The sequence below is a fragment of the Rhinatrema bivittatum genome, chromosome 14 (genome assembly GCF_901001135.1).
Source record: "Rhinatrema bivittatum chromosome 14, aRhiBiv1.1, whole genome shotgun sequence".
Taxonomy (NCBI): Eukaryota; Metazoa; Chordata; class Amphibia; order Gymnophiona; family Rhinatrematidae; genus Rhinatrema; species Rhinatrema bivittatum.
Window position 1 is genome coordinate 805,086 of NC_042628.1, and position 22,600 is coordinate 827,685.

The window sequence follows — 22,600 nt, forward strand, 5'->3', positions numbered from 1 at the left end:
TGTGTGTGTAATTATGTACATCGCTTAGGCCAATTGTGTTAAGCGATTAATAAATTTTTTAAAAACAAAAACAAACAAACAGTTTCTCTTATTAAAATTTGTTACCGTTCTATGTTGGCACATGTTTAAATTGTAATCTATACCAATTATTGTGCCTTTATGTAAACCATTGTGATGGTGAATTAACTTAACGATGGTATAGAAGAGTTTTTAAATAAATAAATAAAATAAAATAAATATTGATGCCTTTGGCACCCCGATCTTATCAGCTCACCCCAGAACATTTCTTTTTGCTTTACTTTTGCAGTCATGTCTTCGCTCCTGTTTCCAGTCACAGATGTTCAACGCATGTGGCTGTTCTTCATATCTCTACCCTGTATTGCCGGGTTCCCAGTACTGCAACAATTACAAGAATCCAGATTGGGGTAAGAAAAACTGCCCTCCAGAGACTACAATAAACCAGACATAGACCAGCGTGAGAACGCACACGTGAATATTTAGACCTGCTCCCATGCATGAAGAAATGTGCACGTTTGCGTGTAGCCACTCATTTTCAAAGCAAACTTAGGCACATATATCCACTTTGAAATCTGCTGATAAAAATGTGGCTATTAATAAGGCCTATAAATTATATTTGTAATGTTTATGCGGTTTTTTTATAGAATTTTAGCTACATTTTGCTGTAAATTTGGTCAGGCACATTTTTATCCTTTTTTTATTGTATGCTATTTTGCATATAAATTGTTTTTGCTATGAAGGAAGATGTTTGCTTTTCTTGTGTCTCGACAGTGCTCTGTTTCTACAAACTGATGGATTCTGTGGGAATGAGAGAGGTCTGTATCCAGACCTGCAAACAGTCATGCAAGTAAGTCTGTGACACAAGCATGTAATAAGCAGTGGAGGATTATAATCAGTAACATAAGGATATAATATGCAGCAGGGGATTATTATCAGTAACACAAGGATATAATATGCAGTGGGGGATTATCAGTAAATCTTTGACATGAGGATGTAATAAGCAGTGGGAGATTATGATCAGTAAATCCATGACACGAGCCTGCAATAGGCAGCAGGGGATTATTATCAGTAACACAAAGATATAATATGCAGCAGGGGATTATCAGTAACACAAGAATATAATATGCAGCGGGGAATTATCAGTAAATCTGTGACACGAGCCTGTAATACACAGCAGGGGATTATTATCAGTAACACAAGGATATAATATGCAGCGGGGAATTATCAGTAAATCTGTGACATGAGCCTGTAATACGCAGCAGGGGATTATTATCAGTAACACAAAGATATAATATGCAGCGGGGGATTATCAGTAACACAAGGATATAATATGCAGCAGGGGATTATCACTAAATCTGTGACACGAGCCTGTAATACGCAGCAGGGGATTATTATCAGTAACACAAAGATATAATATGCAGCGGGGGATTATCAGTAACACAAGGATATAATATGCAGCAGGGGATTATCACTAAATCTGTGACACGAGCCTGTAATACGCAGCAGGGGATTATTATCAGTAACACAAAGATATAATATGCAGCGGGGGATTATCAGTAACACAAGGATATAATATGCAGCGGGGAATTATCAGTAAATCTGTGACACGAGCCTGTAATACGCAGCAGGGGATTATTATCAGTAACACAAAGATATAATATGCAGCGGGGGATTATCAGTAACACAAGGATATAATATGCAGCGGGGAATTATCAGTAAATCTGTGACACGAGCCTGTAATACGCAGCAGGGGATTATTATCAGTAACACAAAGATATAATATGCAGCGGGGGATTATCAGTAACACAAGGATATAATATGCAGCGGGGAATTATCAGTAAATCTGTGACACGAGCCTGTAATACGCAGCAGGGGATTATTATCAGTAACACAAAGATATAATATGCAGCGGGGGATTAGCAGTAAATCTGTGACACGAGGATGTAATATGCAGTGGTACAAGCACGTGAAATAGTACTGGAGATCATAATCGGAGCCCCAGTTACCTTCAGCCACTCTGAGCTAAATTCTGTGGCAAGGATTTTTAAATTCTGCAGCATATTTGAATGAATTTGCATACAATTTACATTATGTAAATCTATTTTCAATTATGAAAATAGGAGGCAATTTTCAAAGGTATTCTCCAGAGGTAAATGCGTGTTTACAAAGAAAGCGCCTTTGAAAGAGTCCCGCGTGCAGGGAACATATATGAGGACTTCCTGGCCGGAAGCTTCCACTTGCAAACTCTATAGGTGCACGAATACCCTTGGTCCCATCGGGGAAGGGTTAAGGAAAATTCTGCATCCCCAGAATTGCAGGAGACTTGCGGTCCTGATTATATTCAGGAAAGAGCACAGACATGGGTGCCCCTCAAAGTGACTGATGATATCCAAACTGTACACAACACAAACCGTAATTCTTAACCACAGAAAAGTCTCAGTATAAAAAGAATTATTTTATCAAATAGTTACAGAATATTTTGTGTGATATTCTAAAATACAGAGGATTTTTTAGTAAACACTAAAATAACAAGAATACTTACATAGGGGGGTCATGATTGGTGACACTTAACTTCCATTTCTGTCAGGAATTGTCCTGTGGCCTCTGGGGAAATGGGGCCTTTAATGGGCATTAGGTTTTCATTGTTTGAGCTGCTCCCTTCAGTTCCTGCAAATGACTCTGCACCTGCTGGATCTGCTTGGCCCACATTGACTGGTGGAAGGTTTTAATGATGCACAATCAACAAACATTTTCCACTGGAAAGAGATCAGTAGAACTAGAGGTCACGAAATGAAACTCCAGGGAGGACGACTCAGACCCAACGTCAGGAAATATTTCTTCAGGGAGAGGGTGGTGGATGCCTGGAAATCCCTTCCGGAGGAGGAGAAGATGAAAACAGTCAAAGAATTCAAAGGGGCATGGGATAAACACTGTGGATCACTAAAGGCTTGAGGATGGGAATGAGGAAAAGAGCGCATGGGGGTGACTGGGGGGTAACTTGCTGGTCTGGTGGTTACTGCCCTTAACCAATAAACCTTCCTACTGTTAATGCAACTCCATCATTGCTCTCTGCTTTTATGGCAGGGGGAAAAGAGGAAATGGGGAATTAGATTCAGAAAGCAACCAACAAGGACACTGAACTGTACAGTCTGGGAAAACAAATAAGCATGGGGGTAACTTGCTTGATGTGGTGGTTACTACCCTTAGCCAAAAAGCCTGATGCTACACTTCTGATGCAACTCCAGCATTGCTCTCTGCTTCAACGGCAGGGGGGGGGGGGGGGGGAGGAAATTGAGCTCAAACAGTAACCAACAACAGCCCTACCCGTGGCGGTCAGAGTAACTGATAAGTATGGGAGCTTGCTGGGCAGACTGGATAGGCCATGAGGCCCTTTTCTGCCGTCACGTCTATGTTTCTATGTTTAAGTGACATCACTCACACAATCAATGCCCATAAATATTTTTACTCCAGAACCTCCAAACTTGTACAGCACACATCAAAATACACAAAGGTAACTGGTATCGTTAATCATCAAACACAATGTGGAACCACATGAACAAATCATCAATTATGTTATCTCTATATCTGTAGGACCTCTGGACTACGTGAGTTTGTTAAGCATACAGACTCATTTTTGTAGTGTACAGGTCCAAATTGCTTTTATTAATCAGGAGGTCAATTTTTAGAATTTTTTATGGTTTTTGTTTTTCTTAAAATGTTTATAGACCCAAAACATCATTGGTCACTACATATATCGAACACCTAATTGCCTTATTTCTTGAAACGAAGCCAAACCCTATAAATATAGGCCACTTTGTAACACTTAAAATGCTTTGTTAAATTGTAGATATCCCAAAGGTATACTCATCTATGCAAAGTCCCGACACGATCGTGTTCCGGACCATCCTGGTCCTGCTTCAGGGGCAGCGGCTCTTCCAGCAAGATTTTTGGGTCTGCAAAAGTAGCTTCCTTAAGGTTCCATTTCGTCTTAAATTGTTGTATCTGCGGTACCATCGCGCTCTCCTTAGCCAGTCCAGAGCTACCAGGGTGATTAAGGTCGCTTGGTTTTCTATTTTCTCTAATGTTCTCATTTTCAATGGCCATGGGAGAAACACGTAGAGTGGGCTTCTGGTTGGCCAGGGCATTAGAGGTGCATCTATCCTGATGGAGCCTGGCTCCCTTCTTCGGCTGTTGAGTCGGGACGCCATCAGGTCCATCGTTGGCTGTCCCCATTTGCCGATGATCTTGAGGAAAGCTGTTTGGCTCAGCTTCCATTCTCCTGCTTGCTCCTGGCTCAGGAAGTCCGCCTCGGTGTTGCAGGAGTCTGCAATGTGGACTACCATCAGGCTCTCCAGCCTCGTTCTGTTCATTTACAAATCATTGCCGTCTTGTGCGTTAGGGACCAACTGTGAGTGCTCCCTTGGCGGTTATATAGGCCACTGCTGTGGCGTTGTCTGAGAGGACTTTGACCTGCCTGCCCCTTAATGATGGGAAAAAGGCCCTGAGTGCCAGGCTGATGACCTGCAACTCGAGTCTGTTCATGTGCCAGGACTTCTCCTGCTGGTCCCACTGCCCCTGGGCTGTCTGCCCTTGGCAGTGGGGTCCCCAGCCTAAGCTACTGGCATCTGTGGTCAGCGTGATCTATTCTGGAATGGCGAGGCTTACCCCCCTTGAAAGGTTGGGAAGGTGTGTCCACAGGCTGTCCCTTACTGGATGTTGCAAGGGCAACTTTTGCTCGTAGCCCATTGAGGTCAGTGACCACCTGGACAGGAGGGACCAGATCTATGGCTGCTGCCATGAGGCCTATCAGATGCAGGTAGACCTGAGCTGTATGCATGGGCTGAGTTTGGAAGCTTCTTATATGGGAAATTAATTTTTCCTGCCTGGATGCTGGGCGGGAAATTAATTTTTCCCGCCCAGCATCCGGGTCGAATAGCGCTTCCAAAAACTCCAGAGGTTGTGAGGGCAGCAGTGCTCTTTGCTTAGTTCATCACACATCCTAGCCGCTCCATCAGGTGGATTATCGAGGAAGTGGCCTGGGTGTTTTCCTGGGCAGACTTGGCCCAAATGAGCAAGTTGTCCAGGTAGGGATGGACCCGGATGCCTTGCTTGCGCAGCCTGGCTGCTACCACCACCATAAATTTGGTAAAGTTCCTTGGTGCAGCTGAGATGCTTGAAAATGGAAGTGTTAGCCCAATACACAGAAATGTACAAGGTTCTGGTGAGAGTCCCTTATCGGGATGTGGAAATATGCCTCGGCTGAGTGCAGGGTTGAGAGAAACTCCCCTTTCTTCACCTCCGCTATATCTGAGCACAGGGTTTCCATGAGGAAATGCGGGACCTTGAGGCATTTTGTTGACCTCCTTGAGGTCTAGTACGGGCTGGAAGGAGCCATTCCTTCTTGGACACCACAAAGTACATAGAATAGGTTCCGGTGCCCCGCTCCCAAGATGGGATGGGGCAAACTGCTCATGGCGTTTGTAACTTGATCAAGGAAGCTTCTATCGCTACCTCTTTGTCTGGTGACCACAACTATCTGGGGTACTGACCTGATCACTTCGAGTACCCAACAGTCTGAGGTGAGGTGGGTCCACTCTGAAGAGAATCCCTGTCCCCCACAGGGGTCGGTCTTGGGGGGACCCCAGAATGTCATTAGGGAAGGCGATCAGAGCCGTTCCTGGACCTCCTTGGCTGCTGGAAGATAGGACCCGCCTGTAGTAGTCCCCGAGGTGCCTCAGATTCCTAGCGCCGTGCCTTGGTCTGTCCTCTGGAAGCCTTTGGGGCTTTGATTCCCGAAGCCTGCTTCCTGTTTGCCTCTTTCTCCCCATTTTTTCTTTTTATTTCTTTTTTTTCTTTTACTCACTGCGTTTCCAGAGGTGGGAGAGAAGCGTTGTCGGGGAAAAGCACTTGGCCCTCAGGCTTCCCGTCTCCTACCAGGGCAGCCACTCCGGACCTTGCCATGACGCGGGAATTGCGGCTGACGGGAGATGCCCCAGATGGACTGCCCCGTGGGAGCCAATCGTCTGAAAATAACAAGAAAAAAAGGGTTGAGATGTCGAACAGCTGTGACACAGAGATCTACAGGGGACTGCCCCTAGCGCGCCTCCCTTCTAGGGGAAGTGACCAGGCGAGTTCTTTATGCTGAGGGCTGGGCGAGCTTGAGTTTCCTTTTGAAAATTAAGAGACCGCTGCAGATTTTCTGCCAAGCTGGAACTTTTTTTTAACTCACTGCACGTTCCCTATTGCAGCTGGAGTGGAATGGCCCCAACCTTCAATTATGAGGGCAATTTTTTAATATCTGGAAATTGCCCTATGTATTCAGCTTAGATCAAAGTTGTATACGTTATGAATGATTCTGGAGTGCGTCTCATTATTGCATGCAAATATTAAAGAAAGTTTGCGGGGGTCTGTGAAATGTTTCTGAAGCTGAATAGGGGTCGGTGTCTCTCCAATAGTAATGGTGGGAGGGTACTCTGTGTATAACTCCTCCCCTTTCACTAAGGTTAATGGTGGGAGGGTCCTCTGTGTATAACTCCTCCCCTTTCTCTAACAGTAATGATGGGAGGGTCCTCTGTGTATAACTCCTCCCCTTTCTCTAACAGTAATGATGGGAGGGTCCTCTGGTATAACTCCTCCCCTTTCTCTAAGGTTAATGGTAGGAGGGTCCTCTGTGTATAACTCCTCCCCTTTCTCTAACAGTAATGATGGGAGGATCCTCTGTGTATAACTCCTCCCCTTTCTCTAAGGTTAATGGTGGGAGGGTCCTCTGTCTATAACTCCTCCCCTTTCTCTAACAGTAATGATGGGAGGGTCCTCTGTGTATAACTCCTCCCCTTTCTCTAACAGTAATGATGGGAGGGTCCTCTGTGTATAACTCCTCCCCTTTCTCTAACAGTAATGATGGGAGGGTCCTCTGGTATAACTCCTCCCCTTTCTCTAAGGTTAATGGTGGGAGGGTCCTCTGTCTATAACTCCTCCCCCTTCTCTGTGAGTAAAGGCTCAGGAGTTAGATTGTCCTCTTTGCTGCTATCAACACTGAGGGTTCAGGGCTGTGTAGTTTCATTTATTTAAAGAAATATTTGACATGCCGATCACTTTCTTGCAGCAACACTCAATATAAAATGACTGTGTCCATGGCAGACTGGCCCTCAGAGTCCTCCGAGGTAAGGCCACCTTTCCATAAGGTTATTTCACCATGCATGGACGATTTCTATTCCCTCACGTTCACTTTTATACCACAGACATGGACTTGAATAAAAGGAAGCACAGGATTAGCCAATCTGCACTGCCGTACGAGATCCAGCAAGTGCCTGTACCGTGGAGCTGAAAAAGTGAGGCCTATGGGCCACAATGGCCCCATTTTGAAGAGAAAAAAAAAAGCATTCATATGTGCTACTGCTGCCAGGTCTATGGTCCCCCACCCCCACTCCCACTCCCACCCCCACCCACACTCTCTCCTCCATACACCTACACCCACCCACACTCACACCACACCCCCCACGCCCACCCACGCACACGCGCGCCGCCAGACACCCCACTCACACCCCCCACCCCCACGCTACGCACCACGGCGCCGCCAGACCCACCCACCACGCACAACCCCCCCCCCCCCACCCCCCCCACCCACCCCACACTCGCGCGCCCAGACACCGAACCCACCCACACGCACACCCACACCCCCCCACGCCCACCCCGCCGCCAGACACCCACACGCACCCCCCCCACCCCCACCACCACACGCGCGCCGCCATACACCCACAGCACACCCCCCCCCCCCACCCCACCCACCCACGCACACCCCACCCACACGCACACCCCACCCCCACCCACTCACGCGCTCCTCCAGACACCCACACCCCACCCCCACCCACCCACTCACACTCTCTCCTCCATACACCCACACCACACCCACACCCTCTCCTCCATACACCCACACCCTCTCCTCCATACATCTACACCTACACCCACACCCTCTCCTCCATACACCTGCACCCACACCCTCTCCTCCATACACCTACACCCACCCACACTCACACCCTCTCCTCCATACACCTACACCCACCCACACTCACACCCACTCCTCCATACACCTGCACCCACACCCTCTCCTCCATACACCTACACCCACCCACACTCACACCCACTCCTCCATACACCCACACCTACTCCTTCATACACCCACACCCACACTCACACCCTCTCCTCCATGCACCCACACTCACACTCTCTCCTCCATACACCTGCACAGGTCATCATTGCCCACACTTACGATCTCATGCAGCACTCATGCCAATAGGTAGCCAGCAGAAGGACCCACTGAGCCCACAGGTGAGCAGAGTCTGTAAGCACCTGCAGATGCAGTGAGGCAGTGCTACAGGAGGCCTTGTGCAGGGGGAAACAGAAGGGAGCTATGAGATACTGGGAGAAGGGAAACAGAAATTGGAGAGGTGACGAGCTCACAGGTTGCAGCATTTTATTTGGTTACAGGATTTATATGATGGTTGGTTTTCTTAATGCAGGTCTTCTTATTGTAAATTTTGTTTGAGTTGTCAGCCGCTCAGTTTCATTTGGAAACGAGGATTAAATAAATACATGAAATACTGGGAGGAGGGAGCATGAGAAATGAGAGTCTGATAGCAGATACAGAGCGCAAGCGCCATCGCGTCCGTCCCATACTGAACCTCAGGTTCTGTGGCAAGGGGAGAGGACGGGCAGCAAGAGATCCTAGGGGAGAGAGAAAGAGAGAAGGGGAGCCCCGAGATCCTGGGGGAAGAGGGGAGAGAGAAGGGGAGCCCCGAGATCCTGGGGAGAGAGAGAGCAAGAGAAGGGGAGCCCCGAGATCCTGGGGGAAGAGGGGAGAGAGAAGGGGAGCCCTGAGATCCTGGGGGAAGGGGGAGAGAGAAGAGGAACCCCGAGATCCTGGGGAGAGAGAGAGCAAGAGAAGGGGTGCCCCGAGATCCTGGGGGAAGGGGGGAGAGAAGGGGAGCCCTGAGATCCTGATGGAAGGGGGAGAGAGAAGGGGAGCCCTGAGATCCTGATGGAAGGGGGAGAGAGAAGGGGAGCTGTAAGGTTGGGTGGTGAGGGGGTGGGAGGTGCTGATGTCACTCACACCCTCTGGCTTTAGCCTCACCAGGATTACAAAATCCGTGCATCCTTTTGCCCCTGTCAATCCCCTCCTGGGCTGTCTCATTTCTGGAGTCTCCACGCAGCAGGAGCAGAGAGCTAGGAGTGTGGGAGCAGATACAAAGGTTTGCCTTGTTTTACAGAACAAGCTACGGTAAATACCTCATCCTCGGAGAGAGAGGGAAAGCTTCTGAAGTGGAGGGCAGGGCATGTCCCAGACAGGCATGAAAGCTGGATCTGCCCCAGTCTGGTCTAAGCCGACTGCAAGCAGTGGAGGCAGAGACACCAAGACAGTGTGAAAAGTAATTACTCAAAGCTCTTAAATGCGATGGGAGTAACCAGGCCAGCAAAACTTGTGAGTGAGGAAACGGTGCAGCCCAGCCCAGCCTCACACTCAGCTTATTTTCACTAAAAGTTTAGTGGCGATACTATGGAGAAATACAAGAGAGAGTTGCTTGTAGGGTGGCAGCTGCGCCATAGAGCTTGGCGTTTACTTAGAGTTAACTCCTTAAAGCTTGGTGGCTTACAGGTGTTTTCTGAGGCCTCACTACCTACAATTAGATTCAGCCATGCAGATCCTCCCGGCGGAACGGCCTCTTCCTGCTCCATTATGGGGAGCATTTCCAAATGTTTAGGTGCGTTTCATGTGGTTGAACAATCGAGTCAATCATCGAGGATGACAACGGTGGCTGCATCTTAAAGAGGGGCTGTGGTTGCAGCCGACATTGGGAAAGGCTTTGCACATCGACCCCGGCTGCTGATGCCTCTGGCACTCAGGCTAGCTCACAGCTTAACCCACGACTGCACGCACCAGGCCGACACCCAATGCAAAAACAGGATTAGCGCATCCGAAACGCGCGTCCAGATTTACACGTAGCAAGCATCACACGTAAAGGCCGTGTGTATGAGGCCATTAGCTATTACCCAGATGCAAAACATTGCTGCGCATCCAACGCGCACTTTCTAACACGGCAAATTTAACGCCAGCCTCGGAGCTGATGTTACGTTTTGCCACGCGTCAAGGGCTCACTAACAAAACAGTACTAACTAGGAGTAAGCACGGAAAGCAGCAACTTGAAAACCAAAAAGTCTTGATGGCGGCCAGCTTAGCTAAACAGGTGCCCAATTTACTAGCATCCGTTTCCCTAACCCACGGCTGTGGGCACAGCTTTCTCTCCTGGGCGCCTGATGCTGTGCTAGGGACGCACAATTCCTCCATAGCGTGGCGCCTCATTGCCAATCTGCAGCAGGTGCCCAGCAGACGTGGCAACCAGCTTTCACGCAGGGTTTTTCATGTGGCTCGTTGCATGGGCCCCAAGGTGAGCACATACACGTCGCTTTCCTGTATGCGCTCATCTTTGCAATTAGGCGCCTTACGGAAAATGAACCCAGGTGTTAAAACAAATTAGGATCATGGCGAGTTACAATAATAAAAAGAAACATAAAATGACGCAATCCGAACAGAGTGGCAATGCAAACAAACTTCACTCGCTATGGCCCAGCCGTTCTGCAATAACTCGGATTATAAAGAAGAAATGAAAATCGCAGTCAGCAGATTTTGTAACAAATAGAACAAACCAAATATTGACTTAGCTGAAAATTTTCAGCTATTTTTGGTTTGTTTAAGAGTAACACGGAGCCTCCTTCGATCTCCTTGGCCCTCCTGCCCCCAGGAGCAGAAACAGAGCCTCCCTGGTGGAAAGGGAGGAGAGGTCCTCGAGCTGTGAGTCAGTGTCGGGCAGGAGTGACCGGGGAAGATCATTTCAGGGCCCCAACTCAGCTGCGGAGAGGTGAGGGCTCTAGGTAAGTGACCGGGGGAAAGTCCCATTTTAGGGTTTGTTTTTTTTTTTATTTAAGGTTTATTTCAGTTTTGGAAATGAACCAAACCCCAAATCAATAAAAAAACCCCAAAACCCTTGAAATAATAAAAGTAAGCAAAGGTTCCCTGCTGGGAGATCGAGGCCGCGGTGGTGCGTGGCCAAGCTTCAGGACTGTCACTGCGGCAGAGAAACCCTCACTGTGACCCAATGCAGGCTGACAGGAGGAACGGGCTGGGCTTAAAAGAAGGCAAGGGTGAGATGCCAAGAATTTGCTTAATACAAGTCAGGATTTGGGTGGAGCTGAGCATTAGTTGCTAATATACTCCGGCCCGGTGCAATCATCAGGCGGGACGGGGTGGTCGCCTAGGGCGGCACCGCTGGGGTATGAGAGGTCACGGAGCCTCGCTAGGTTTGTGGAGGGAGAGAGAGCAATCATCAGGCGGGACGGGGTGGTCGACCAGGGCGGCACCGCTGGGGTATGCAAGGTCACGGAGCCCTCGCTAGGTTTGTGGAGGGAGAGAGAGCAATCATCAGGCGGGACTGGGTGGTCGCCTAGGGCGGCACCGCTGGGGTATGCGAGGTCACGGAGCCCTCGCTAGGTTTGTGGAGGGAGAGAGAGCAATCATCAGGCGGGACGGGGTGGTCGCCTAGGGCGGCACCGCTGGGGTATGCGAGGTCACGGAGCCCTCGCTAGGTTTGTGGAGGGAGAGAGAGCAATCATCAGGCGGGACTGGGTGGTCGCCTAGGGCGGCACCGCTGGGGTATGCGAGGTCACGGAGCCCTCGCTAGGTTTGGGGAGGGAGAGAGAGCAATCATCAGGCGGGACGGGGTGGTCGCCCAGGGCGGCACCGCTGGGGTATGCGAGGTCACGGAGCCCTCGCTAGGTTTGTGGAGGGAGAGAGAGCAATCATCAGGCGGGACTGGGTGGTCGCCTAGGGCGGCACCGCTGGGGTATGCGAGGTCACGGAGCCCTCGCTAGGTTTGTGGAGGGAGAGAGAGCAATCATCAGGCGGGACGGGGTGGTCGCCCAGGGCGGCACCGCTGGGGTATGCGAGGTCACGGAGCCCTCGCTAGGTTTGTGGAGGGAGAGAGAGCAATCATCAGGCGGGACGGGGTGGTCGACCAGGGCGGCACCGCTGGGGTATGCAAGGTCACGGAGCCCTCGCTAGGTTTGTGGAGGGAGAGAGAGCAATCATCAGGCGGGACTGGGTGGTCGCCTAGGGCGGCACCGCTGGGGTATGCGAGGTCACGGAGCCCTCGCTAGGTTTGTGGAGGGAGAGAGAGCAATCATCAGGCGGGACTGGGTGGTCGCCTAGGGCGGCACCGCTGGGGTATGCGAGGTCACGGAGCCCTCGCTAGGTTTGTGGAGGGAGAGAGAGCAATCATCAGGCGGGACGGGGTGGTCGCCCAGGGCGGCACCGCTGGGGTATGCGAGGTCACGGAGCCCTCGCTAGGTTTGTGGAGGGAGAGAGAGCAATCATCAGGCGGGACTGGGTGGTCGCCTAGGGAGGCACCGCTGGGGTATGCGAGGTCACGGAGCCCTCGCTAGGTTTGTGGAGGGAGAGAGAGCAATCATCAGGCGGGACGGGGTGGTCGCCTAGGGAGGCACTGCTGGGGTATGCGAGGTCACGGAGCCCTCGCTAGGTTTGTGGAGGGAGAGAGAGCAATCATTAGGCGGGACTGGATGGTCGCCTAGGGAGGCACCGCTGGGGTATGTGAGGTCACGGAGCCCTCACTAGGTTTGTGGAGGGAGAGAGAGCAATCATTAGGCGGGACTGGATGGTCGCCTAGGGAGGCACTGCTGGGGTATGCGAGGTCACGGAGCCCTCGCTAGGTTTGTGGAGGGAGAGAGAGTGCGCACTGTAAGAGGGCGACCATAACTCTGTATATCTACCACTGTCAGAGTGCCCGGGGGGGGGGTTACATTTGTCTGCCTAGGGCGCTGTAGACCTTTGCACCAGTCCTGAATGTACTGGGATTAGTAAATACGCCCCCTCCCCTTTTTGCTGCCCTACAAACTTCAGGCCCCCCATGATCTCTGTCTTTCGGATACCACCAGCTTTTAAAGCTCTTCAGAGCAAGGATTTTCTAACACTTCCTGATCAAAATCGGTTCTGCATCTCTTCCACACAATCTTCATCTGCTGAACAAAGCAGCAGCAGCAGCGCAATATTTAGCTTTCCTTCTGCTATCACATTACAAATTCTTTCTAAAACTTCGCACATGCCACCTTCCGGGAAAGCTGACAATAGTGCAATTCACTTTAAACTCCTGCACAGAGTACTGGGTACCAGGATGAAACTCTGAGTGAGAAATGTAATTCTCAAACGGAAGAATAAGGACACAAGACTTGCTATACCGGGTCAGACTGAGGGTCCATCAAGCCCAGGATCCAGTTTCCCACAGTGGCCAATGCAGGTTCCAAGCACCTGGCTGGATCCTGTGATATTAAACTGCACCATCAAATGCTTAGTATATTTTGTTTTTTTCACTATGAATCAAAAGTTATCTAAAGGGGGGAAGAGATTTGTGATCATGGCTAGAACTATTTGAAGCCCTGGAAAGGAAACGAGCTGCCTACTTTTCTGCCCTGAAAACTCTCTGAAATAATGTGCAAAGAGATGTGCACTTCTGGGAGAGAGTGGAAGATGTTGGGTGATATCGGGGAGAGAGTGGAAGATGTTGGGTGATATCGGGGAGAGAGTGGAAGATGCTGGGTGATATCGGGGAGAGTGTGGAAGATGTTGGGTGATATCGGGGAGAGTGTGGAAGATGTTGGGTGATATCTGGGAGAGGGCGGAAGATGTTGGGTGATATCTGCGAGAGGGCGGAAGATGTTGGGTGATATCTGGGAGAGGGCGGAAGATGTTGGGTGATATCGGGGAGAGAGTGGAGGATGTTGGGTGATATCGGGGAGAGCGCGGAAGATGCTGGGTGATATCGGGGAGAGTGGAAGATGCTGGGTGATATCGGGGATGTTTCTATCCTTCACACAGTGGCATCTAAATCTTCTAATGGCAGGAATGAATGGGGTTTGAGTTTCGCTGTTTGCATGATTCCAAGGCATTCTCATATCGGCTTTAATCCTTACCTATTGAAATGACTCTTTATTTCAGGGAAAGTATTGAGTTGTACTAAACTGCAGGGATAGAGCGCAGCTGGCAGGCTGGAGGCTCCCACAAACCTGCCCTTCCTCCAGTCGATCCCTCAGGATATGATAGCAAAGGATGTTGCTCCCTGACTGCTTAGTGTGCACTCACAATGCATTGCCTGGCAGCTGTGGGAAGAGAGGTTCATAAATCAGCTGGAGGAGGTACCACAGCAGGGAGGAAGGATGAGGCTACATTCCTCATCTCTGGAGCCAGAAACGCCTCTGTTTTTTGTGACAACCGACTTTGCACTGTAGCAACAGAAACAGACAGACAGAAGGAATTGGAGCAGGGCAGAGACAGACATGCATAGAGACAGTCCTTGAAAACGTCAAAAGTAGAAAATATCTAACATCAGTTCTCACACTCTTCATATTTCAAAGTGAATAAAAGTTCACTGGGTGATACCTTTCCAGTTGTACTAAGGATACCATTCCCACATCAGACAGTTTTCAGCAGCAGGCAGTACTGTGCATGGTCTCAGAGCGCCAGCACCAGATCTCACTCTCATTCACTGCCAGTCAGCAGCTCCACCTACCCCTCAGTGACAGCCAGAACTCACAAAAACATTTCATTCATACAGGCACCTATACTGACCAGAAGGTAATGCACTCACAAAGAGATGAAATTAGCAGCAGCATCAGTCATCACAGCCTCAATCCTACCCCTTCTCCATTCATACACCTCTTATAAAAGTCATTCCTTAAAATGAGCAGGGAGCATTATCTTATTGGATAGCATAGGTACTACACATTTATAGTGAGTCCTTTTTTTTTTTATCTCCTAGGACTGGATTTTCCACGTCTTATCCTATGAGAGAGATTCAACCACAAACATAACAGTGAAGAGGTGAGTAATGAAGGCTGGATCATTTACACTTGACATCACCTATACATATACTATTCAATAGGATCATTTACACCTGACATCCCACATGCACTACTATTCAATAGGATCATTTACACCTGACATCACACATACACATACTATTCAATAGGATCATTTACACCTGACATCACACATACACACACTATTCAATAGGATCATTTACACCTGACATCCCACATACACATACTATTCAATAGGATCATTTACACCTGACATCACACATACACATACTATTCAATAGGATCATTTACACCTGACATCCCACATACACATACTATTCAATAGGATCATTTACACCTGACATCCCACATACATATACTATTCAATAGGATCATTTACACCTGACATCCCACATACACATACTATTCAATAGGGTCATTTACACCTGACATCACACATACACATACTATTCAATAGGATCATTTACACCTGACATCCCACATACACATACTATTCAATAGGGTCATTTACACCTGACATCCCACATACACATACTATTCAATAGGATCATTTACACCTGACATCCCACATACACATACTATTCAATAGGATCATTTACACTTGACATCACCTATGCACTACTATTCAATAGGATCATTTACACCTGACATCCCACATGCACTACTATTCAATAGGATCATTTACACCTGACATCCCACATACACACACTATTCAATAGGATCATTTACACCTGACATCCCACATACACATACTATTCAATAGGATCATTTACACCTGACATCACACATACACATACTATTCAATAGGATCATTTACACCTGACATCACACATACACATACTATTCAATAGGGTCATTTACACCTGACATCCCACATACACATACTATTCAATAGGATCATTTACACCCGACATCCCACATACACATACTATTCAATAGGGTCATTTACACCCGACATCCCACATACATATACTATTCAATAGGATCATTTTCACCCGACATCCCACATACATATACTATTCAATAGGATCATTTACACCGGTCATCCCACATACATATACTATTCAATAGGATCATTTACACCTGACATCCCACATACACATACTATTCAATAGGATCATTTACACCTGACATCACACATACACATACTATTCAATAGGGTCATTTACACCTGACATCACACATACACATACTATTCAATAGGATCATTTACACCTGACATCACACATACACACACTATTCAATAGGATCATTTTCACCCGACATCCCACATACACATACTATTCAATAGGATCATTTACACCTGTCATCCCACATACACATACTATTCAATAGGATCATTTACACCTGACATCACACATACACATACTATTCAATAGGATCATTTACACCTGACATCCCACATGCACTACTATTCAATAGGATCATTTACACCTGACATCCCACATACACACACTATTCAATAGGATCATTTACACCTGACATCCCACACACACATACTATTCAATAGGATCATTTACACCTGACATCCCACACACATATACTATTCAATAGAGTCATTTACACCTGACATCACACATACACATACTATTCAATAGGATCATTTACACCTGACATCCCACATACACACACTATTCAATAGGATCATTTACACCTGACATCCCACATACACACACTATTCAATAGGATCATTTTCACCTGACATCCCACATACATATACTATTCAATAGGATCATTTACACCTGTCATCCCACATACATATACTATTCAATAGAGTCATTTACACCTGACATCACACATACACATACTATTCAATAGGATCATTTACACCTGACATCACACATACACATACTATTCAATAGGATCATTTACACCTGACATCCCACATACACATACTATTCAATAGGATCATTTTCACCTGACATCCCACATACATATACTATTCAATAGGATCATTTACACCTGTCATCCCACATACATATACTATTCAATAGAGTCATTTACACCTGACATCACACATACACATACTATTCAATAGGGTCATTTACACCTGACATCACACATACACATACTATTCAATAGGATCATTTACACCTGACATCCCACATACACACACTATTCAATAGGATCATTTACACCTGACATCCCACATACACATACTATTCAATAGGATCATTTACACCTGACATCCCACATACACATACTATTCAATAGGATCATTTACACCTGACATCCCACATACACATACTATTCAATAGGATCATTTACACCTGACATCCCACATACACATACTATTCAATAGGATCATTTACACCTGACATCACACATACACATACTATTCAATAGGATCATTTACACCTGACATCACACATACATATACTATTCAATAGGATCATTTACACCTGACATCACACATACATATACTATTCAATAGGGTCATTTACACCTGACATCCCTCATACATATACTATTCAATAGGATCATTTACACCTGACATCACACATACACATACTATTCAATAGGATCATTTACACCTGACATCACATATACACATACTATTCAATAGGATCATTTACACCTGACATCACACATACACATACTATTCAATAGGATCATTTACACCTGACATCCCACATACATATACTATTCAATAGGATCATTTACACCTGACATCACACATACACATACTATTCAATAGGGTCATTTACACCTGACATCACACATACATATACTATTCAATAGGATCATTTACACCTGACATCACACACACATATACTATTCAATAGAGTCATTTACACCTGACATCACACATACATATACTATTCAATAGGATCATTTACACCTGACATCCCACATACATATACTATTCAATAGGATCATTTACACCTGACATCCCACACACATATACTATTCAATAGGGTCATTTACACCTGACATCACACACACATATACTATTCAATAGAGTCATTTACACCTGACATCACACATACATATACTATTCAATAGGATCATTTACACCTGACATCCCACATACATATACTATTCAATAGGATCATTTACACCTGACATCCCACATACATATACTATTCAATAGGATCATTTACACCTGACATCCCACATACATATACTATTCAATAGGATCATTTACACCTGACATCCCACATACATATACTATTCAATAGGATCATTTACACCTGACATCACACATACATATACTATTCAATAGGATCATTTACACCTGACATCCCACATACATATACTATTCAATAGGATCATTTACACCTGACATCACACATACATATACTATTCAATAGGGTCATTTACACCTGACATCACACATACATATACTATTCAATAGGATCATTTACACCTGACATCACACATACATATACTATTCAATAGGATCATTTACACCTGACATCCCACATACACATACTATTCAATAGGATCATTTACACCTGACATCCCACATACATATACTATTCAATAGGATCATTTACACCTGACATCCCACATACACATACTATTCAATAGGATCATTTACACCTGACATCACACATACATATACTATTCAATAGGATCATTTACACCTGACATCCCACATACACATACTATTCAATAGGATCATTTACACCTGACATCACACATACATATACTATTCAATAGGATCATTTACACCTGACATCCCACATACACATACTATTCAATAGGATCATTTACACCTGACATCACACATACATATACTATTCAATAGGATCATTTACACCTGACATCACACATACATATACTATTCAAAAGTGTCATCTCTTCTCCAAGCTGAAAAGTCCTAACCTGTTTAGTCTTTCCTCATAGGGGAGCTGTTCCAGTCCCCTTATCATTTTGGTCACCCTTCTCTGTACCTTCGCCATCGCAACTATATTTTTTTTGAGATACGGCGACCAGAATTGTGCACAGTATTCAAGGTGCGGTCTCACCTTGGAGCGATACAGAGGCATTATGACATTTTCTGTTTTATTCACCATTCCCTTTCTAATAATTCCTAACATTCTATTTGCTTTTTTGACTGCCGCAGGACACTGAACAGATGATTTCAATGTGTTATCCACTATGACGCCTAGATCTCTTTCTTGGGTGGTAGCTCCTAATATGGAACCTAACATCGTGTAACTACAGCATGGGTTATTTTTCCCTATATGCATCACCTTGCACTTATCCACATTAAATTTCATCTGCCTGTGTTATCATATACATGTCTACATAGCAGTATACCACAGCATGCCTGTGTGCGCATTATATACTGTCTAATTACCTCACTTTGTAAGTGCTTCTCTGCATGTATGAGACACAAGGATATCACACAGAATTTGGTAGAAGTGAATATAAATTTATTAGTGCATATCCTTGGGAGGTACAGACAGCCAGACCTACAACACAGATAGGGCACTTCAGTCTGTCTCTCAGAGTATATCGTGAGAGCTGCGCTTTATAGGTTTAAACCATAGAGAAAATGCTTGTGAGCCTATGATGATAATCACTTACGCAGTATGACATAAATGAAATAGGATAGACTGAAACTACTTTAACCTGAACACTTTCCACCCACGTGAAGGCCCCTTTGTGACTAGCCTTGCTTTTGCCAGATGTGTGCCACTTCTTCTGAGGTTCTATGTCCTGTCAATATGTCAATCTTTGTCCATCCTCCTGGGGCAATGGGAAACTGATTTCAGTTGGGCCTCTCGCTTAGAGACAATATAGCCTAAGGATGTGGCCTCAGCCATTTGCCATCTGTAACCTCATGACCTTCTAGCATAGGCTTTACAGAGCCTGAATGTATTCCAGATGTCTTCCAAAGTCTTGAATCTTAGGTCAGTTACAGGTTTGTTCCTATGGCCACAGTTGCAAGCAGGCCACAGACAATGAAGGATTCTGGGATGCTGATTGAGCAATAGTCTTAGCATTAGTCTCCATATTAAGCTGCCCATATATCAATACACATCTGAGTAGCAGTATATTACAGTATGCCTGTGTGCATTATGTACACACCTGTGTCTGCAGAGCAGTATACTACAGTATGCCTGTGTGCATTATATATACACAGCTGTGTCTGCAAAGTAGTATAGCACAGTATGCCTGTGTGTGCGTCATCTACACATCTGCATAACAGTATATTACAGGATGCTTGTGTGTGCGCCATATAGATAATTGCTGTTCTCTTTATATTACACAGAAATAGTATCATCAAATTAAATATTTATTTCCAAGAATTTAACTACCGGACTGTAGGAGAATCTGCAGCGACAAATGTAAGTACTGGAGTATTTCTATAGCTCTTAAAAGTGCTCAGATGTCCTGTATTGGATGCAAGCCCCATATGTAGATATGGGGGAAAACTCCCAAGACACCTGGAGCAGACTTCTAGTCCTGCTTCCGATTAAAGGAGCAGGGAAAGGCCACAAATGTTTATTTATTTATTTATTTTTTAAATCATGTGAATTCTTCTCTTGCCATTTTGCAGCAATGTAAATGCTGAGTGTCTCAGCACCAGATGTGTAACAGCACTGCCCATTTCTCCACAGATTGCTTGGCTGCTGTCAAGCCTTGGAGGTCAATTCGGCTTTTGGATGGGGGGCTCTGTCCTTTGCATCATCGAGTTTGGAGAAATCATTATCGACTGCTTCTGGATCACCATCATTAAGATTGTCGTATGGTACAAGCAGCTTAAACACAAGCAGGCGGCCGCACAACGCTCCAGTGCACCACCCACAGTGTCAGAGTTAGTGGATGCACAAACCAATCCCACATTCTACGGGGATGAAATGGATGAAAGGTGCCCTCCAATCCCAGGCACCCCGCCACCAAACTATGACTCCCTGCGAGTCCAACCTATCGATATTGTTGAGCTCAGTGATACGGAGGAGGATAATTAAGAGCAGTCACCTGTAATTAGCAAACTCTGGGCAGCAGCAACACAAGCTTCCCTCACACATTGCCCCATGATACAGAACAGGCAGCTGTACAGTAAGCTCCGCACACATTGCCCCTCATATCTAGAGAAGCAGACCTAGGAATGGAAAGTGTCTTCAATATCCAGTTCTACGTCTAGCACCTTCCTGCTGAGAGCTGGCATAAGACTACAATTCATTACACATTGGCTACTCACATGACAATGACTTCAACCACTACCAGTGCAGGCTACAACTGAACTGGGCAACCTTGAGATTAAAACTGGAAATTCAGTTCAACTGGGCTTGCATTTTCTAAGATCTCAAGTCATTCCAAATAAATACAAAAATGTAAAGCAGACAAGGAACATAGTGGAAACCAACAAAGAAGTTGGATAAAACAAACAACTTTATAATCCTAATGACTGATGCAATATGTGTTATCAAGTATTGCTAAGGCTTGTAGTATTAGCTGCTCTACCCAGCTACTTGACAGGGTTGTCTCTTAATAAATTAATGTGATGTGACTGTTTTCAGTGGTTTCTGCTACTTCAACAGTAATGAACCATCCAGATGAGATCTGGCAAGGAAAAAAAAGGTCTACAAGATTTGAGAGCTTCAGCTTATCTTCTGCATTGATTCCAGTCTCACATTATGAATGGACAGAGCAGCTCTTATTTCATCCAAAATAGGTGAAAGGGAAGTGTCCTAGAGTTAAAAGTGAGAAAAATCAATGCATCCTGGCCTCAGGGCCTAACAAGAAACAGTAGTGTAGGGCGTGGGCCCCCAGGCTGAGGACTGAGTCACACTATAGAAACACTTTTCCTTGCTTCATTCTTCTGATGATCTCTCACACCTGATGGCTTATTTTTTTCCAAAGAGATCCAAGCACAGATATTCTTGATGACATAAATGGGGAAGGCATTGGCTCATTAGGAATAATAAGCTGTGAGGAGGCAATTCAGGCCCTTTCCTGCTATAATGGGAGGCGGAGGGACTAACAAATGATTTTGGTTAGACTAATGGTGATGGTGATACAGGTTCCTTGGAAAAGTGATGGGGGAGAAATAGAGCCTCTGAGATGGAGGAATCGGGGAGGGGAAGGCAATACAGGACTTTTGGTAAAGGAGAAGACATAATGGGGGTGGTGATGGGGGAAGGGAGATTGGGTTTGTGCTGGAGTGGTGAGGTGACACGGGTTCAGTGCTGGAGTGGTGAGGTGACACTGCTTCGGTGCTGGAGTAATGGGGCGGGTGAGGTGACACTGCTTCGGTGCTGGAGTGGTGAGGTGACACTGGTTCTGTGCTGGAGTAATGGGGCGGGTGAGGTGACACTGCTTCGGTGCTGGAGTGGTGAGGTGACACTGGTTCTGTGCTGGAGTAATGGGGCGGGTGAGGTGACACTGCTTCGGTGCTGGAGTGGTGAGGTGACACGGTTTCGGTGCTGGAGTGGTGAGATGCTCTGCATCATCCCTTTCTGTTGCACACACGGCTCTGTGATGATCCTGAATGCAAGCCTGGAGTTCCTCCTGCTACTTCAGTCCTGAGCCGGCAGCACGCCTTGCTAATCCCTTATTGGTCAGTGAACGAGTTGTGGTGAATTGTGCAATGCAAATTTTGCTAGGATTTTGTAATACTGATAAGCCCCCATTGTTGCATGAATCTTTAATTCCTTAAAGATAGGAACAATGCCAAAAAGTA

General features: G+C 46.2%; 1 protein-coding gene across 2 annotated transcripts in view; it reads left to right on the forward strand.

Moving 5' to 3' along the window:
* Positions 1-21,432, forward strand: part of SCNN1B (sodium channel epithelial 1 beta subunit) — a 61,389-nt gene extending 39,957 nt beyond the window's left edge. The window contains exons 8-13 of one of the 2 annotated variants that reach the window (XM_029576550.1): positions 308-425; positions 790-865; positions 7,124-7,181; positions 14,898-14,959; positions 20,186-20,261; positions 20,535-21,432. In XM_029576550.1, coding sequence (XP_029432410.1) covers positions 308-425; positions 790-865; positions 7,124-7,181; positions 14,898-14,959; positions 20,186-20,261; positions 20,535-20,885 — 741 coding nt within the window. In that variant the 3' untranslated portion in view covers positions 20,886-21,432. Of the gene's footprint in view, positions 1-307; positions 426-789; positions 866-5,892; positions 7,092-7,123; positions 7,182-14,897; positions 14,960-20,185; positions 20,262-20,534 lie in introns of those variants that run through there. The other variant, XM_029576549.1, reaches the window with a different exon arrangement.
* Positions 21,433-22,600: the final 1,168 nt, after the last annotated feature.